The 19,396-nt window shown below is 50.2% G+C and overlaps 1 protein-coding gene across 1 annotated transcript in view; it reads left to right on the forward strand.

Moving 5' to 3' along the window:
* The first annotated feature begins 2,361 nt into the window (after positions 1–2,361).
* The window catches only part of KCNK13 (potassium two pore domain channel subfamily K member 13), an 82,409-nt gene continuing 65,374 nt past the window's right edge, over positions 2,362–19,396 (forward strand). Inside the window, exon 1 of the mRNA XM_036315318.1 lies at positions 2,362–3,392. Within this exon, the coding sequence (XP_036171211.1) occupies positions 3,053–3,392 (340 nt within the window). The 5' untranslated portion in view covers positions 2,362–3,052. The remainder of the gene's footprint in view (positions 3,393–19,396) is intronic.

The raw sequence follows: 19,396 nt of genomic DNA on the forward strand, positions 1-19,396 counted from the left end.
CGAAGTTCTCCTGGTAGTGACTGGAACCTCGCGATGCTGTCGGCCTTCTGAATCGAGGGTTCACTGTGTGTGCTGGGTGCTCTCAGGAAAGGTGCTTTCCCACCCAGCCCCCTCTCCGCTGCTAGAGTGTCTTGGGGTTGTGGGCCCGGGGCTGCAGATTCCAGGCCTGTCACTGAGGCTGATGGGCTGCCCTGCAGACCAGTGAGCCATGTGATCCCCAGCCCAGAAGTTTCCGGAGGCTGTCCGTCCTCCCAGCACCAGGCCAGCCCCTCACTGACTGCAACGGGTTCACTGGCTGGGGCCACCTGCCGTCTCCTCACCCGTTCCCCAGGCTGCATGGGTGTCTCTTCATCCATCCCCCCAGATTTCTAGCAAAGACGCCTCACACATCATATGAAAGCACACAAGTGTTTTATTTACTTGGAAGAAATCCCAAAAGGTGACCCAGTTGGGCACCTTCAAATCCCAGGTGAGGAAACAGGCCCAGAAAGTTTCAGGATGTCCTCCTGGTCTCACAGCTGGCTCCCAGTCTCACAGCTGGCTGGGTCAGAATTCCTCTAATGATTCACTTAAGATTTTCACTATATGTGAAAAAAAAATTTTTTAAATCTGTAAATAAATATTGAACTCACCATATGCAGGGAGAAGTATTGGTAGACAGGAGGAATGTACTGATGTCTACAACACTTACTTTGAATGCATTTAAACCAGATGGGTTGGTGGATGGAAAGAGGCATGGGTAGGTACGCACTAAAGCATGTACTAGTATAGTGAATGTTCATTGTGGAATTGAGGTGGTGAATATATGGGTGTTCACTGTAAACTTCTTACAACTTTGAAATTTTCATAATAAAAGGGGGGGGGGCGTAGTTGCAGGACTCACCCATGGTGTATACACATGACCCCATAGCCACTATCCCCCTAACGCCAATAGACTAGGACAGTGGTTCCCAAACTTATTTGGCCTACCACCCCCTTTCCAGAAAAAATATTACTCAGCACCCCCTGGAAATTAATTTTTTTAAAATTTTAATAGCAATTAAACAGAAAGATATATGTATTAATGTTTCTACCTTTTTCGTAAAATATAGTAAAGAAAGGTGTAAATTAGAAACATTGAAGTTTGAAATTAGGAAACTATTGAACTCAGAATAGAAAGGTAATACAAAAAAAGTTAAAACAAATGCACCTGTGGCCATCACCGCCCCCCCCCCCCCCCCCCGCCCCGGATCGCTGCAGCGCCCACCAGGGGGCGGTAGCGCCCACTTTGGGAATCACTGGACTAGGTAAGAGGGGCATTCTGGAGCTGAGAGTAACAACACTCAGGCATCCGGGCTTCTGATGACAGGGAATCCAGAGCTGTGGTTTTTTTGTGTGTGTTTTTTTTCTCTCTGCTCCTGGGGAGTGTAGGTGGGTGGGTGGGCTTTGAGCCTGGAACAACTCTTTTGGGAGGTGGAGGACTTGCTTCGCTCGAAGATGCCCACGTATCTATTCCTTTACTAGTACATATCCACTTTCACTCCCACATTTCAGGGGCTGGTAGGTGTGGGCGAGCTGTCTGAAAGGGATGGAGCTCCCTCTTCTGGCCTGAGAGGAGCCCACCCACACAGCCGGACAAGCGCTGGACCCGCCTCTTCAGCACCCACTTTGTGTATCTGCGCGGCACCCGGGGTGGGAGAACCGAAGCCCCCAGAGGTCCCGCCGAAAGCCGGGCATCCGCGGCGGAGACCAGCGCTGGGAGCGGCCCGGCTTATCCGAGAGGCGGCGGACGGGGTGGAGTCGCCGGCGCCGGCAGCCGCGCAGCTACACCTGTTGCAGCGTCGGCCACGCCGGGCCGAGCGCAGGGCGCACCGCCGCTCCGGCGCCGCTCTGCAGGGCAGGGCCGCAGCGAGGAGGGGACCTGGGGACAGTCCCGACAGCCGAGCGAGGGGCTCTCCTCGGGAGGTGAGACTGGAGCGGGCCGCGGCGCCAGCGCCCTCTGAAAGGCAGGGTCTCGGGAGGGCCCCCGCCCCAGGCGGTTAGCTAAGGTCGTGCCGCTGGTCTGCACGGGGTGAGCGAGAGCCCTGCGGGCGCAAAATCTCTGGAGCGCGCCCTCTCCGGGGTCACGGTCTCCGGGCCGCGAGCCCCCCCAGCCCTCGGTCCTTAGCAGCCTCTCGGGGTCCCGGGCTGCCTCCCGGCGCACGCTTGACTCCCGCGGAACCAACACGTGGGGGCGGGAGACGCTCCCGCGCGCAGGGCTCAGAGGCCAAGGGCGCCCTGGTTCCGGGCCAGGCGGGGGAGGCACCCGGGGAGATTCCCCTAACTTCCTTCGCTCCCTCACTCCTACCTCCCTTTCTGGTCTCCTCCTCCAGCCGCTCGGCCCGCCGGATGCCGCACAGCTTGGGGGCCGGGCGGGAGGTCGCAACTGCACAGTCCTGACGGGGCGCCCGCCCGGAACTGCTCCAGCCTCTCGGTCCCGGCAGCCGGGCTGGTGACCCGATGGAGCTGGGGGGCTGAGCGACGCCACGACTGGGACGCAGCCCCTCGGATCTACCTGCAAAGCCAGCCGACTGCGTCCTAGCCGTCGGCTGGAGGAACGATGGACACAGAGACGGAGGCCGCGGGGCTCCCCTCACCCGCCTGCCTCTCCAGCGCCCCCGACCCGCGCCCCGGGGAAAACGCAACTCGGCGGGAGTTCGCCCTGAAGGCGCGCCACGCCCCCTCCCCAATCTGAGCCTCTGGTGGCGGCGCCGGGGCGGGAACAGCACCGCATCCCCGTGCCAAGCAGAAGCGGCCTCTGCGTCCTCTCGCTCGGACCTTCGGCGTTGAGGAAAGCGGATTTGAAACCAGGAGTCTGGGCGGACGTGGCGAGCTGGCTCCGCAGGAGCGGTCGCGGCGGCGGCCCCGGGAGCCGCGGGGCCGGGGGAAGCGCCCAGCGGACATGGGTGAGCCGGCCGTCGGGCGGCGGGGAGCGAGCTGAGCGTCCGCCCGAGCCCGACCTCCCGGGAGAGCTGGGCGGGAGTCCGCCCGCGATCACGGCCGCCCGGCGCGGGGTCACCCCGGGGGCCCGGCCATGGCCTGCCGCGGCTGCGGCTGCGGCTGCGGCCCGGGCCACCTGAACGAGGACAACGCGCGCTTCCTGCTGCTCGCGGCGCTCATCGTGCTCTACCTGCTGGGCGGCGCGGCCGTCTTCTCGGCCCTGGAGCTGGCGCACGAGCGCCAGGCCAAGCAGCGCTGGGAGGAGCGCCTGGCCAACTTCAGCCGCCGCCACAACCTGAGCCGCGACGAGCTGCGCGGCTTCCTCCGCCACTACGAGGAGGCCACGGAGGCCGGCATCCGCGTGGACCACACCCGCCCGCGCTGGGACTTCACCGGCGCCTTCTACTTCGTGGGCACCGTGGTGTCCACTATCGGTACGTGAGCCGCGCGGGAGGGCGGAGGCGCGGGAGGACTCGCTGGCATCGTTCCTGGCGGGGCGCTTGGAAGGGGGGAACCAGCGCTTCTCCACCCCCGATTCAGCCGCCGCTCTGCCGGCCGCACAGGTGTGAGCTGTTACCTGACCCACAGGTGGTATCGCTTCCCGGCTTCTCTAAACGTGGTCCAGCTGCATTCGCATCACCTGGGAGCCTGTTATAAGCGCAGAGTCTCGACCCCTCCTCTGCCCCCCAGAGTCAGAATCCGCAATTCACGAAGGATCCAGGGGACTCGAATGATCCTTAAATTGGAGACGCTCTGGTCTGGGAGATGCTCAGTCTAGTTAAGAAGACATTGCTTGAGCTCGTGGAACTTTAGGGAGAAAGCTTACAAATTGGGGCAGGGACCTATAAACGTTTATTGAGTTAGTACCACTCACAAGGCGGGGGATGGAGCACACATTTAAAAATCTGTCCTTGCCCTGGCCGGTTTGCTCAGTGGGTAGAGCGTCGGCCCGCAAGCTGAAGGGTCCCAGGTTCGATTCCGGTCAAGGGCACATACCTTGGTTACAGGTTCCCCGGCCCTGGTCCGGTTGCCTGCAGGAGGCAACCAGTCGATGTGTCTCTCTCACATCGATGTTTCTTTCTCTCCCTCTCCCTTCCACTATCTCTAAAAATCCATGGAAAAATATCCTCGGGTGAGGATTAACAAAAAATAAAAAGAGAGTCCATCCTTGACTTCAAGTTTACAGAGAAAATCAGATTGAATACCAGATGGAAGGTTAGGCAACATGCTAATGAGAATGGAAACTGTGTCCTACCCTGAAAAACTGGGGGAGAAGTGACCTTTGGGCCAACCCCGTGGTGTTAGGTACGGTTTGGGTTTTGCATCCTGAAGGAGGAAAGAACTGCATTCAAGGACCCCATGGTCTATAGCAGCGGTCACCAACCTTTCATGCTTCACAGACCACCAGTGGTCCGGGGACCACCTGTTGGCGACCGCTGGTCTATAGAACAGGCTACGAAGGCCTCCCGGCTAACGGGATGGAGGTGTCTCTTCACTGTTAGACTAAGGAGCTAGAACTTATCTAGAGGCACTTGGGAGCCACTGAAAGTTTTTGAGCGAGAGTGTGGCCTGGCTCCAGTCAGTTAGGCCTTTCTTCCCCGCAGCAGGAACAAGTTGGGTGTCTGCACCACATTTCTAAAGATAATTCATCCTTGAAACAGAATCGAGTGATAAGAGGGTTGGGGAAGATGCTGTGGAAATTTTGAAGAAAGAAAAGAGCTGGAGCAGAGGAGGGGGCTTTGAAAGGCTACGCTGAAAGGGAGTGGCTCCCATGCCAGGCACTGGGAATAGCAACAAGGCTCACAGCGGCATCACGGGGGACAGGCGCTCTGCAGCTATGGCCCCGGTGCCAACGAGAGAGCTTGTCAGCTAGGCGGGTGTCAAGGCGACTTCCCTGAAGCTCCCACACATGGCTGCCTTAGGTAGACTTTCTGCCAGGAGGAGGAGCACAAGTATCATAGAGCTCAGCCTCAGGCCTGATTGGTCAGGAGAGAGGGCCCAAGGTCAGTCTAGAAGTCCAGGGCTTCAGTGGGTGAGTAGGAGGCAAGGCGGAGAGGACGGGGCGATTAGGGACGGGCTGCACAGGCTGCATCTGAAGTGCTTTGTCCTAAACTGCCTGGCTCATAGCCCTACCCTACCCCCATATCCCACCCCAGGTGGCCCTGCCCATCAGCAGACCAGTAAGATACCACAATATCTGGGGGTCTGGCAAGAAAAGCTGTCAGCATTCTCCATGATGACCAGAACACGGGCCCTGAGGCGGTAGCGGAGGAGTAAGACCCTTCCAGGTCCTCTCCCCCAGCCCACGTTCCTCCCAGAATTCTCTTAGCAGAATTCCCTAAGTCCCGCATTGTGTCACCTCCCGCATCTCAGAAGACAGCCCCAGGATTTTTATGTAGGGAGGACTCGGGGAGCAAACTGCTTGGTGAGTGTGGCTGTGGAATTCCCCTTGAATCTGCTGTGTTTACATAGCAAGTACTGGGTTTTTATTTCGCTTGAATAGTTATGTGGTGTCTTTTAACGGGAGTCCATCCTCCCCCATACACACCACACGCCCCCCCCCATGCCCCCTGGTACTCCCCTTGGACACGGAGCTAGGAAGGAGCAGAGTGTGTTGATAGGCTGGTGAACAGCAATGCCTTAGGAACTGAGACTGTCTTGGATGGCTGGGCGTGTAAGAGGCTCAGTTATAATAATGGAGCCTCGTTGAATAGAAGGAAACCGGACAGGGGTTCCAGAGTCGGAGCTGTTGGCCCTGCCTCTGCAGCTTGGGCAGGTGTTGGGAGCCCCATCCTCCTCATCCGAGCTGTCTGCCAGTGCTCACCGTGTCGCTGTGCAGTAAATATCAGTCCTGTCTCCTGCCCACCCCTCCCCCTAAGCCGGTCCCTTCTGTAGGGTTCTTGTGAGGGGCAGTGAGCTCATATAATGAATGTTCTTTAAAAAGTACAAAGCACTATATACGTATGGGCTATTTTTATATTTCCAACCTTTCCTTTTAAACTGTCTCATGAATTGCTGCTGCAATAACGCACTTGCTACCCTTTGTTGGGGTACATATTAGGCACATACTGTGATTATTGTGTGAACATGGGATGCAGCTAATTCCTGCATTACAGTCACACGTAACTTCAATCAACGCAACTCCACGAGGTAGGTACGGTTATTTCCATTTTATAGATAAGGAAACTAAAGCCTCGTGTTCTTTGTAAAATAAAGTATAAGAAAAGAAAGTTACACCATCTGTAACCGCTGGTAACATTTTGATGCATTCCTTTGTGTTCTTCTTGCCCTATGCATACACATATGTGCATATGTAGCTTTAAAAATTGGGATCATATTCTGTGAACCATTTATCTTGGATTTTAATCATAACATTACATGATGGCATTTGCCTTTTAAAAATCAGCTCAACTGTCCTTTATTCTGCATAGATTTTGAGATAACACAACAAGAAAGCCTACATTAAACTAATCATAAAACGTAAATAAAACCTCAGAATCAGGGAAAAGAAGAACAGAAACGTGGAAAGCAAACGGGTCCTGGAAGTTGCTAGGAAGAGCTTCGTCTTAGTTTAGGTTCCCTCAGAAGCAGAGCCCGAAGCCAAGAATTTGAGTTCAAGCAGTTGCTTGGCAGGTGCAAGGGATCCAGGCAGGTGGAGGAGGACATAAGTCAATATAGGGATATATTAGGCAGGGACCACAGTGGGCAACTGGTACAGGCAGACCTCAGAGGCATCACGGGTTCGGTTCCAGACCACCGTAATCAAGCAGGTATTGCAGCAAAGTGAGTTGTAACCTTTTCTGCTGGCAGAGGGTCTTGCCTTCCATTTGTAAAAAATGAAGCACAGTAAAGTGAAGCACAGTAAAACTAGGTGTACCTGCACTTAATCCCATGTGGAAGCTGGGAAACAGTGTAAAACCCATGACCCAGAAAGATCCCAGGTGGCACGGGAGCTGGGGGGGTGGGGGGGGGCATTTATACACCCCCACCTGTCAGTAATTGGGTAAAAGGTGCTTGGAGGGCAGGGAAGCACAAGCCTATGATTCCCAGGTGCTTCTGGCCTGGTTTTGCATGGACAGCCCAAGGGTAGCCCAGAGACTGGCCATTGGAAGTCAGGCGATGTGACTAGAAATGATAAAGGGTGTTTCCAAGGGGTGTGGGCGTGGGACCCACAATGACTATTCAAGCCTCAGATTGGACTGCAAGCTCCAATTCTCTGGAATTCTTATCCTCAGAGAAAAGGTTCCCTCGTGGGGTTTATGTAGAAGCCATTGCATAGGACAGTGGGCGATGTCCACAAACAGCATTTTCCTGGAAAGTGCAGGTGAGGATTTCATGTAACTATTGTCTGGTTGAGACCTTTGATTTAAAAGCCAGAGAAGAGTGAAAAACAGTTTGTCAGTTTCTCCAAAGGTTAAACATAGAATTACCATATGACTCAGCTATTCCATTCCTGGGGGACGTATTTGAAAGAATTGAAAGCAGAGACTCAAACAGATATTTGTATAGCTATGTTCAGTGCAGCATTATTTACAACTAGAAGCCTGGTGCACAAAATTCATGCACTCGGTGCTGGGGGGACATCCTCAGCCCAGCCTGTGCCCTCTTGCAGTCTGGGAGCCCTTGGGGGATGTCCTACTGATGGCTTAGGCAGGGAGCGGGCTTAAGCCATCAGTTGGACATCCTTAGTGCTGCCACGGAGGTGGGAGAGGCTGCCGCCACCGCCACTGCACTCAGCAGCCATGAGCCCGACTTCTGGCTGAGCAGCGCTCCCCCTATGGGAGTGCACTGACCACCAGGGGGCAACTCCTGTGTTGAGTGTCTGCCCCCTGGTGGTCAGTGCACGTCATAGTGACCGGTCGTTCCGCTGTCGGGCCGAAACCACCTCTCCAACATCCTCCAAGGGGTCCTGGATTGTGAGAGGGCACAGGCCAGGCCGAGGGACCCCACCGGTGCACGCTCAGGGCCGGGGAGGGATGCAGGCGGTTGGCCAGCCAGGGAGGGATTGTGGGAGGGATCCAGGGCATGTCCGCCCTGTCTCATTCAGTCCCAATTGGCCAGACCCCAGCAGCAAGCTAACCTACTAGTCAGAGCGTCTGCCCCCAGTGGTCAGTGCACGTCATAGTGACTGGTCAACTGGTCAACTCTCTGCCCCCTGGCAGTCAGTGCACGTCATAGCGAGTGGTTGAGCGGCCTTCACATTTCATTAGCATACTTCGCTTTGATTGTTGACTGGACAACCTGACACTTAGCATATTAGGCTTTTATTACATAGGAGAGCCAAAAAGTGGAAACAACCCAAGTGTTTATCAACAAGTGAATAGATTAACAACAAAATGCAGTACATAGATACAATGGAATATTATTCAACTATAAAAAGCTCTGAAATTTGATGTATGCTACAACATGGATGATAAACCTTGAAAACATTATACTTAGTGAAATAAGCCAGATTCAGGGCAAATCCTATATAATAAAAGGCTAATATGCAAATTGACCACTCAACACAGGAGCTGCCCCCCTGGTGGTCAGTGCGTTCCCACAGGGGAGCACTGCTCAGTCAGAAGCCAGGCTCATGGCTGGCGAGCACAGTGGTGGTGGCAGGAGCCTCTCCCGCCTCAGTGGCAGTCAGACATCCCCAAAGGCTCCCGGACTGCAAGAGGGCACAGGCCTGGCTAAGGGACTGCCTCCCCCCCCCGCCCCAGTGCATGAATTTCATGCACTGGGCCTCTAATATTACATAATGCCACTTGCATGAGGTACCTGACAAATAGGCAAATTCCATAGGGACAGAAAATAGAATAGAGGGTAGTGGGTATGGCATTTTTGTTGAGGATGATAAAATAAGTTTTGAGTGTACATTGTACTGATGGTTATACAACAGTGTGAATGTATTTAATGTCGTTGAATTGTACACTTAGGAATGATTAGAATGATAAATATTGGGTATACGTTACCACAATGTAAACAATCGGAGCAGAATATTAAGACACACTCAGGGATGCTGATTTTGAAAGAGACTGGTGGTCAGACTTGAAGCAAGAATGAATTTGCGATACATACAACTCAGAGGAGTAGATTGACACTGTAGCTGGTAAATGATCCTTCTGTCAATAACTTTTGTCTCAAATATGCTTTTGGGAAGGGTTTGCTTCTGTGTGTTGCCTGTGCATTTATAAATCAGCTTCTGTCCCAAAAGGATTTGAGGTCTATGGCATACAATATGGTCATGGCAGGCTTAGGCTTTAGGTTGCCCCTTAACACAACAAGAGTTTATTCATACACATAGGCCCTCTGTGGGCGCCTGACTCCCAGGGCAGCTGTCTCCCATGTGGCCCAGGTTGCTTCTCTTTTGTTGCTTCCATTGTTTGCATGTACTTCATTTTGTTAATCTATTCACTTGGTGATAAACACTTGGGTTGTTTCCACCTTTTGGCTCTCCTGTATAATAAGAGCTGAAGAGTGGAGGACCAGCAATTAATTGGCCACCACCTGGAGGAGACACAAGTCACAACAACAGACATTTCATTGGCCAAATCAAGTCACATGGCCACACCCAAGTTCAAGGACACACCTCCTGAGTGGATATTGGCGAACAGCACAGACGCCTACCCCACGTACATGAGTACTGTGCACTAGAACGGGTACAGTAATGGAGTTAAGACACTGGGGAGATGAGAAACATAGCAGAACAGGACCCCTAAGCCACAAATTGTTAACACACAGAGGTAGAGGTCAGAAGGACCCGCGTAATCGCCAAAAGTGAGCCCGGCATTTGGCTCCGAGTTTTCCAGTTGTCAAAATATTAAGAGGCACAAACAACTACTACTCCCCTTATCCAGGCTGGCTGCTTGGAAGACACCCAACTTTTTCAGACTTGAATAAAAATCTCTCCTACAGATTGTCACGGAGGGGAGTAGATAATGCGGGGAGTCCTCGCCTCCACAGCATCTGGGCCGTAAACTAGAGAGAACCGTGTGTTCCCGCCTCCCTGATGCAGGTGCAGTTCAGTAAAACCCCTCTGCCAAGGTCCAGAGCCACCAGCACAAGCATACAGCTCCCGGTGGCACGGCCCTGCAAGGACGTTTAGAATTTCCCACCGGCGGTTCCCAAGCTGTGGTGTCCTTAAGAACTCCCCTGAGGGGATCCCGCTATCTGTGAATCAGCGGTACCAGCATCACCTGGGACCTTGTTGGAAATGCAGAGTCTCAGGGCAGCCCCAGATGCACTGAATGCATCTGCTCTTGAATAAAAAACCCAGGCGAGGCCAGTGGCAGGCACACTAAGGTTTGCTGTTTTGTGATGTTGCTGCCTGGGACAAGACCCCCTCCCCTGAGCTTTAGAGCAGGGCCACACTGGCGGCCAGGCTGGAGTGAAGGGGAGAGGGGATGTGCTCATCAGTTGCCTCTGTGGACCTCACCATCAGCTGGCAGGTTCCTAGGTGAGGAGCGCGTTAATTAACAGCATCCTGCCCTGGCTGGTTGCTCAATGGTTAGAGCATCTGCCCGTGCACAAAGGGTCTCGGGTTCAGTTCCCAGTCAAGGGCATGTACCTGAGTTGCAGATTTGATTCAGGAGACAAGCAATCGATGTGTCTATCTCACATCAATGTTTCTCTCTCTTGTCTCTCTCTCCCTCCCTCTCTCCTTCTCCATCTCTTCCTTTCTCTTTCTCCCCTTCCTCCCCCCCTTCCACTGTCTCTAAAAAAAATCAATGGAAAAAATATCCTTGGGTGAGGATTAACAAAACAAAACAAAATGAAGAGCAGCTCTATTCAGTCTCAGGGATGTACTGGGCTCGGCCGAGAAGGTGTCCCTGGCTTGTGTGAGTCTGAGGAGCCCAGACGCAGAGATCCCGAGCCCCACCTCAGTCAAGGTAGATGACCAGATTTCCCACAGCAGTTTTATTCATTTTAATTAAACAGAAAGAATGGTACTGGTGCCCTTCTTTAGCCCCATGACTGGCACTTGGGTAGCAGCATTCTGTGTGGTTCCGTGGGGTTTGGGAGCCAGGCGGACAGGTGTGTGACGTGGCCTGGTCAATGTGCAGACCTTCATGGTGCCGAACGGAATATTGTTTCCAGATTCTGTTTGTTCCTGCGTGGAAATAAGGCTGAGGAAAGAGCCTTTGAAATCAAATTATATCACATTCAAACAGTAAAATATTGGAAAACACCATTTTACAGTATAAAGCTATAGACTGACATCAAAGATAACGAACAGGCATTGAGAAAGAATAAGACATCCCACTAATACATTGACAGATGTCACACGTTAGTGGATGTCATACGTGTGTCAGTATTTAAATCACACGTCGAATAGGCACTTTACATTTTGCAAAGCATTTGCACACACACCTTGTGCAGTAGGCAGAGAAGTTATTAATTCCATCTTGTGGATGAGGAAACAGGTATGGAGAGCATAAATATCTTACTTAGGACTACACGTCTATGACGTGACAAAATCAGGAGTAGAAACAGGTTTGGTTTTGCTTACCCCCTGGTGATAAAAGAAGTTCATACTTATTGTCGAAGACTGGGAATACATGGGAACAGATGAAAAAAAAGGCAGAAATTCCCCATAACTCCACCATCCAGCGAGAACCCCTGCTAATGGTTTGGTGTATCATAATATGTTGAACCTAAAGTACTGAAGATTTTCCTGGATCTAAAATGAGTCATTATTTTAAGTATCATTAAGAAAGAAAAGAATGCTGTCAATTACGTTCTGACACAAGCAATTGTGAGGCCATCCTGATTTAAGAGATACTTTAATGCTGGGAAAAGGCGCATCTTGATATCAGGGAAATAGATATCTTGTATGTTTTCCATATATCCATTATACATGAGCATATTGCTCTAATTAGGTAAAATTGAATCTCATGGTAGAATTTCTTTTATTTATGTTCAAATTGATTCATTTTAAATGTTTATTTAAAAGACTTCTAGTTCACCCTAGCCAGTGTGGCTCAGTTGGTTGAGCATCCTGTGTACCGAGAGGTGGCTGGTTTATTTCCCCATCCGGGCACATGCCTGGATTGCAGTCCTGATTCCCAGTAGGGGGCATGCAAGAGGCAGCTGATCAGTGGTTCCCTCATAGATGTTTCTCTTTCTCTTTCTCTCTCTCTAAAGTCAATAAAAATATATTTAAAAAAAATACTTACAGTTCATATTCTAATCCTTTTCTCTCAGGAGCAAGGGAGAGGGTCATGTTAATCATTGTATACGTGTGCTTTTAGATTTTGAGGATTTTAGGCCTTTGTCATGCTTTTTATCTGTTATTGCTTTCTGTTCCATGTTTATGTAGACACTAGGGGCCCAGTGCATGAATTCGTGCACCTTGAAAGGAACTGTGGGCCATGAGGCTGTGGTGGGCACAGGAGCAGGTCTTGGCCCACCCTCCATGCTCCTGCTGGCTCCTCCTGCTGTCGTCCCCGCTCCCCTGTCTGCAGGCACCCCTGCTCCCGCCACCACCACTCCCATGCACTGACTGCGCCAGCCCCACTCGCACCTGCTGATGGCGTGGAGCAATTGGGGCCAGCACCAGCAGTGGGTGTGAGCGGGGGCAGCACTGTCAGCGGGTAAGAGCAGCGGCTGCTGCCCTGATTGCCCCTCAGGAGCAGGGGGAGGTGGAGAAGCTCTGAGGGTTGAGCAGGGCCGGCAGACACCACTCGTACCCGCTAATGGTGCTGAGCGATCAGGACTGGCACTGGGCACCAGCAGCGGGTGCAAGCAGTGGCTCCGGCGCTGGCTGCTGGTGCTAGCGGGGCCGGCGCCTGCAGCAGGTACAAGCAGCGGGCAGGACCGCGGCGCACGGAAGCAAAGAATTTTCAGTAACCACCAGAGGCTCACCCTAATGACAGCGACCGGTGCCCCCGCTCACCTGCTCCATCATCCCGCCACGGCCAGTGCTTGCCATGTTCTGCACGTGCCCCCTGGTGGCCAGTGCATATCATAGCGACCGGTTGTTCGATTGTTCTGGTTGTTCCGCCATTCAGTCTATGTGCATGTGAGCCTTTTATTATATAGGATGTTTTAAGTTTCTGTGAAGTTTCATATTTCAGATTTTTCCTGTTGTGGTTTCTTTCATTGCCTTTGTGCCCAGGCAGTATTTCCCCATCTAGATCTTATAAGAATGCTAGTTTTTGTTCAGTGCGCTTTCAGTCGTAACAGTTTTTAAAGCTTTCACGTACCGTTGATTTTAAGATTAGAGCTAAGGAGCAGTGAATGCTTGGTCCAGGGGAGAGGGGGCAGCAAGAGTGGGGGTAGCAATTTGCATTCACTCAGGTGGGGTGGGAGGGCCAGCTGTCCTGGGCCCACCTTCTAACATTTCATGGGGAGGCTCAGATTGTCCATTCTGTGAGCCCCTTGATTTGTTCAGTGACTTGTTTCCTACTCGGAAAATTTCAGTATCTGCAAATGAGAGGTCAGCTGCAGGACAGAGCTCACTCTCCACTGCCCGGCATTCTGGCACACATACATTTCATCTCAGCTGCTGTCTTAAAAATTCTTGTGTATAGCCAGCACCGGTTTGGCTCAGTGGATAGAGCATCGGCCTGCGGACTGAAAGGTCCCAGGTTCGATTCCGGTCAGAGGCATGTACCTGGGTTGCGGGCACATCCCCAGTGGGAGGTGTGCAGGAGGCAGCTGATCGATGTTTCTAACTCTCTATCCCTCTCCCTTCCTCTCTGTAAAAAATCAATAAAATATATTTAAAAAAAAAATTCTTGTGTATATCACAAAACATGGTGATTTTCTTTTCTTTATCCTAAACTCCACCCTGTTCTCTCCCCCCAACCCCCCCATACCTTCCTCTATGAAGGAGAGATGGGTTTGGCATGAGTGTAACCCAAATCTTATGCTCCGTGGGGTCCTAAGGGTAGTGTTCTGTTCCAAGAAGCACAGTCCATGAGCCCAATATAATGAAAAAGTAAAGTCAGTTTTTGCTTGCATGTCTCCAAAGAGTTTTAGAGTCTCCAATTTATAACACAAAACACAAAGGGAAGTTCCCTCTCTCTCTCCTCTCTCCCCTCTCCTCGTTTCTTGGATCTCAAAGGAGTTCTGGAGCCTTTTATCCCTAATCCTTCCCCGGCCCTCTCAGCCCTCAGTCTTCCTGTCCCCTGTCCCCCACCCCGCCCTGCGCCCCCCATCCATCTCTCTCTGTTCTCTCCAGCTTCTTGTAGCTTTCCATCTCCAAGGATCACCCTGGGAGTTGACCCAGCAAGTAACAACCTTTCCCCTGAGGAGGAAGGGGGAGGAGATTGGGATCCCCGGTGCTTTACTTACTTTATGCTGCATGGGGACGCTCTAGGCCTGTGGAGCGCATTACTGTGTTCAGACCCAGAAGTGCAGTCCTGCCGAGGATGGGAGACGTCCCCATCATTGCCCTGCTCCCCCTTCCCCTTCCGCTTCCTTCAGAGCAGTCTGTCCAGATTGTCAGACATGACCCCACTTTTCTGAAATGCTGCTCCTTTAGCACACCCACCGCCATCTTCCTTTGGCCGAAGAGCCACCTGTAGAGGCCTGATTACGCGTTCAGATTTTATTGTTGCCATTCTCTCATCAACCCCTGCCACCTCTTCTATTGATCACCCTGCTTGGAAGGGAAGCCCTGTGGCCAGCGAACCCAGGGATCAGACCATGATGAACATGGGTGTGACTTGGGGTGTGGGGGGTGTTCAGACTTTAATTGTAAAGCAGCAATGCCGGACCATGCAGGTCTGATGACAGCTGGACTAGCGCCGGGTGTCCCAGGTGGAGCTGTGATCACCTGTGAGCTCCAGGCTTCCTCCCCTTCAGAGGGAGGAGGACAAGGTGCTCTGCTCATTTCTTGGCCATGGCAGCACCTGGATTTTTCCAGTTCGCTCAGTTACCTGTTTGTGCAGGACTCCGGGTCACCGAGGAGGAGCCGAGCCCATGAGCCGCTTCACTGTGTGCCCACTCATTTCTAAAAGGAGCCACAGCAGTTATCTCTGAACTCCTCATTCTGTGCCTTCACGTAGGCGTTGCAACCCATAGTGTACGCATTCTGGTTTCTTCTTTCCTTTTACAGTATTCCCTCTACACTTCCTGAGAATTCCATGTATCTGTGTTACTGCGGAAGAGCTTAACTAGACTCAGCTAGTTGGAGTTGAGGGTTACGTGCGATTTTGTTTACTCTTGTGTGTTATCAGATTTGTGAAACGTACGGAGTGCTTCCCAGGGGTTGAACACAGCACACGCCTTTACGTATGTTTCATGCTAACGAGGCCATGAGGATAGGTACTGTTTGTATTCCCAGGTCACAGACCAGGAGTCTGAGGCCCAGAGAGCTTCTGTGCGGGTCTGAAGCTACCCAGCAGGTAGAGTGTGGGACCCTCCTTCAAAGCTTACACTTTGCATCACCCCCTCCTTTGCCAGTTCTCCCTTCGGGGTCCTTGCTGTGGGGAGAGTTCCCAGCTACAGGGCCGTGACCCCTTTTTTCCGTGCGATGGTCCTTAGGAGGCTTGGGACACTATAAAAAGATAGATGGTCTGCAGAATCTCAGCGTTTCTGTGATAATTCCTTCCTCCCAGGAGTCCATGGGTATGGAGACTTATATCACCACCTGTTGCAGTACTTCACAGTCCCCTCAACGCTGCTGCCTTCCTCCCATCACCATGACAACTAAGGTGCCTCCCCCAGGACTTTCGTCTCCAATTTGGACTTTTGATCCCAGAGGTCATGCCCTGACTCTACCTGTAAGCTCTGGCATGTCGGCACCAAGGTTGTCTGTCTTGGGTTCTTCCCTCGTATTAAGCAATCTATGACGATCACAAAGGCAATGGTCTTACAGCCCATCCAGGGCTGTGGTTTTCAAACTGTGCTCCAAAGAGCCACTGAGGTTCTCCGTACGTAGTATCTTAAGGGCTATCTCAAGGGCCATGGGGACTCCTCAAATTCTTATCTCTGTTATATATTCAGGGTGTCCCAAAATATGTATACACACTTTAAAGATGGTAGCTCAATATTGAAAATGAAATGTATTTTAATAAACACCGCCTTTATAATTATTCAAAATGTGTGTATATATTTTTTGGGACACCCTATATTTATTTACATATGTCCAAAATATTTATCCTGTTCTGTTACCTTTTTTGTTGACTATTAATTTTTTTTGGTATATAAAATAGATTTTTATAGCGCTATATACACTCATTTTGACAGGCAATTTTTTAACACTTTTTCATAAATTCAGGTACTGTCCATATTTGAGATAAGTATTCTTATACATTCTTTGTTTAGCTCTAACTCATCTCAGTTTTTGTTCAAAAGACTACTTAAATGGTTTTGTGTGATTGGCTGTATCATTATGCTTTGATTTATTTCTAAAATGATCACATAATGACTTGAGAATGTGCATTTTCCAGAATTCTCCTTCCTGTTTGAGTGTTTCTTTGTGTCCTTGTGTCTATATATATTCCAGCTGGGTTTTCTCTTATATTACAGAATTTTGGAACAAAAGGGAACATAATCTCCAAACATACTCCAAAGCTATTGAACACACCCAAAATAACATTTCAGTTGTATGTCTCGGGACATATAAATTCAGTGTGATTGATTTCATCACTTGTATGACTTATTAATACCTTTGTTCATCTCTTAATGCTTTATATGCTAGCATCTATTTTTAAACTTAGATATGATGAAATTCCTGCAATATACTGGCAGATATTTGCTAACTTTAGATTGTCTTTCTAGTTGTGATTTTTAGTAATTTTTTTTAGTAAACCAGTTAATATATTTTTATATTATTTTTTCATCAGTTTTGGACTTTTCTCTTTGTAGGGGACTTTGGCACATACGTTGGGTCTCATTTGCATTATCCTTTTTGTTCTATACTTACTTCCCTTCTGTTCCTATTCTCTTCAATTCTGTACCTTCTATTACAATGGACTGGGCATCCTTTTTGTCATTTTAAGTGTGGTCACAATGAAATTTATCAAAATGTCCCTGCAGATTTAAAAAACTCCTTTTGCCATTATTTTTTATGTTTATGAATAAAACTAAGACTGCTTTCTCTGGATGATATGGAGTCTTGAGACCTTGGGTTCAGCCCCCAATTCTCTCCACCCCCTCGTCTCCCCCCTTGTTGTATCCTGTTTTCTGGAAACACTTTCTGAAATTACCTTTTTTCATCTTAGAACCTGCCTCACACCTGATAACCGAGAGCACATCACCTCCATGCACCGTTTTTTCTCCTTAGTGATCTTAGTCGTTTCCTTGCCGTCACTTCCTCTTTGTTTCAGTCCCTTCTTCTCCTGCCTCCAGACCTCTAGGCTGTGGTCAGTAATTTACTCAACACCATCGCATTTTCTCAAGCCTTTTGCTTCTGCTTTTAAACAGAAAGAAACGGCACAATAACCTAGAAATCACTTTCCTGTGTGTCTGAAATAGCACCCCCTGTGACAGTGAGTGGCGGGGGGGGCTTGGGGGACGAGAGGAAGCAACAGCTTTGTCACCTGCTTCCTCTGTGCTTGGTGCTGCACACTTACCCCCGATTCTGCACCCACTCTATTAGCACCTCAGTCTTGAGGTGGAACGGTTCCTTTCTGTTGCCTATACTGCTCCTTTGTCTCAGTAACTAGAAAGGAAAGTGACAACTAGATCAACTGTGGGTTGCATTGGACGGTTGTAGCAGGAAACCCGTGTCTTGGGCACAGCAGGAAGTGGAGAGACCTGCAGGCCCGGCCACAGCGGGCCCAGTGCCTTCTAGTCTGTCTGCCCTGGCAGGCTGACATGGTGGCTCTCTCCCTGGTGCTCACAAAACAGCTCCTCCGGTTCCAGACACTGTGACCGCCACCAAGGCAGGAAGAAAGAGGGAAAAGGAAAGGCAATAGTGTGAGCCAGCTGAAATGGTCTCTCAAAAAGAACTTTTTTGGAAGCCTCAATTTTTGTGTATTTTTCACGGCCAGAACCATGTGAGAATACCCTCTGCATGGAAGCTCATCGCTGTCATGAACACAGTTGCAGGTTCCTGTATTGAGCAGGAGGGAAGGACAATGTTGCGGGGCAACAACACTGTGAAGGCAACTAATGGTGTAGCTCCTGGAAAAGGATTGTCTGGGCGTCTTTCCTGTGGGATTATCTTGGAAGCTATTCTATGAGTAGTTAAGGTCTTGATCAAAGTTTTTCAATCCTGGAAATTATTCTTCGAGTGTTTCCTTAATGATCCTTGTTGGCTTTTTTGGTGGTGGTTTTGTTTTTTATCTTGGCACCCTCATTATTCTCAGGTTGGATATTCCTGTTTTTCAAAGTCTACCAGGCACTTTTGTTTTCATCTATTTGCTTAATTCCATATTTTGGATTTGATTCTCCATTTGTTTTCCAGCTCACTAACTAATTTCTCCATTGTCTGATTACTGTCTGCTGACTTTGTTTCCAGAAGATTTTTATTAAGGGCCTACTGTATGTTAGGTGTTGGTATAAATATTGAAAGTTCCTCGTTGCCATTCTCCTGCTGTCTTTAGTATCATCTTAAAAATTCTTTTTTTTTAATATGTTTTCATTGATTTCAGAGAGAGATAAAGGGAGAAGGATAGAGAGAGAGAAACATCAATGAGAGAAAGACATTGATCGGTTGCCTCCTTCATGCCCCCAAGTGGGGATTGAGCCTGCAACCTGGGCATGTGCCCTGACCGGGAATCGAACCAGTGAACTCTTGGTTCATGGGTCTGTGCTCAACCACTGAGCCATACTGGCTGGACAATAGTTCTTGATTTATAATTTCTTTTTCTAACATCCTCAGAATTTATTTATTGGAGATTTGTACATTTTGACCACCTTCACCCATTTCACCCACCCCCTATCTCCACCTCTGGCAGCCACCAATCTCTTCTTTTCATCTGTGACTTCAGCTTTCTTTTTAAGATTCCACATATAAGTGAGATCACAAGTATTTGTCTTTCTCTGTCTGACATATTTCACTTAGCATAATACCATTAAGATCTTTCGCAGATGCTAGGATTTCCTTCTTTTATGGTTGAATAATACTCCACGTTATGTATATGTGTGTATGTATATGTATATGTCTATATGTATAGGTATTCTATATAATAAAGAGGTAATATGCAAATTAACCCTCACAAGATGACTGCCTATGACCAGGCTGGCAGGGGGGTTAGTGAGGGATGACCAAACAACTGACCAGCAGGCTGCATGGGGCGACCAGGCCAGCAGGGGGGCAGTAAAAGGCGACCAGGCTGGCAGAGGGGGGCAGTTGGGGGCAACCAGACTGGCGGCGGGAGGTGCAGTTGGGGGAGACCAGGCTGGCAGGGAGTGCAGTTAGGGGCGATAAGGCCAGCATGCAGAGGCAGTGAGGGGCAATCAGGCCAGCAGAGGGGGACAGTTAGGGGTGACCAGGCAGGCAGGCAAGTGAGCAATTAGGAGCTAGCAGTCCAGGATTGTGAGAGGGATGTCCGAC

Source organism: Myotis myotis, unplaced genomic scaffold (genome assembly GCF_014108235.1).
Source record: "Myotis myotis isolate mMyoMyo1 unplaced genomic scaffold, mMyoMyo1.p scaffold_m19_p_1, whole genome shotgun sequence".
Lineage (NCBI taxonomy): Eukaryota > Metazoa > Chordata > Mammalia > Chiroptera > Vespertilionidae > Myotis > Myotis myotis.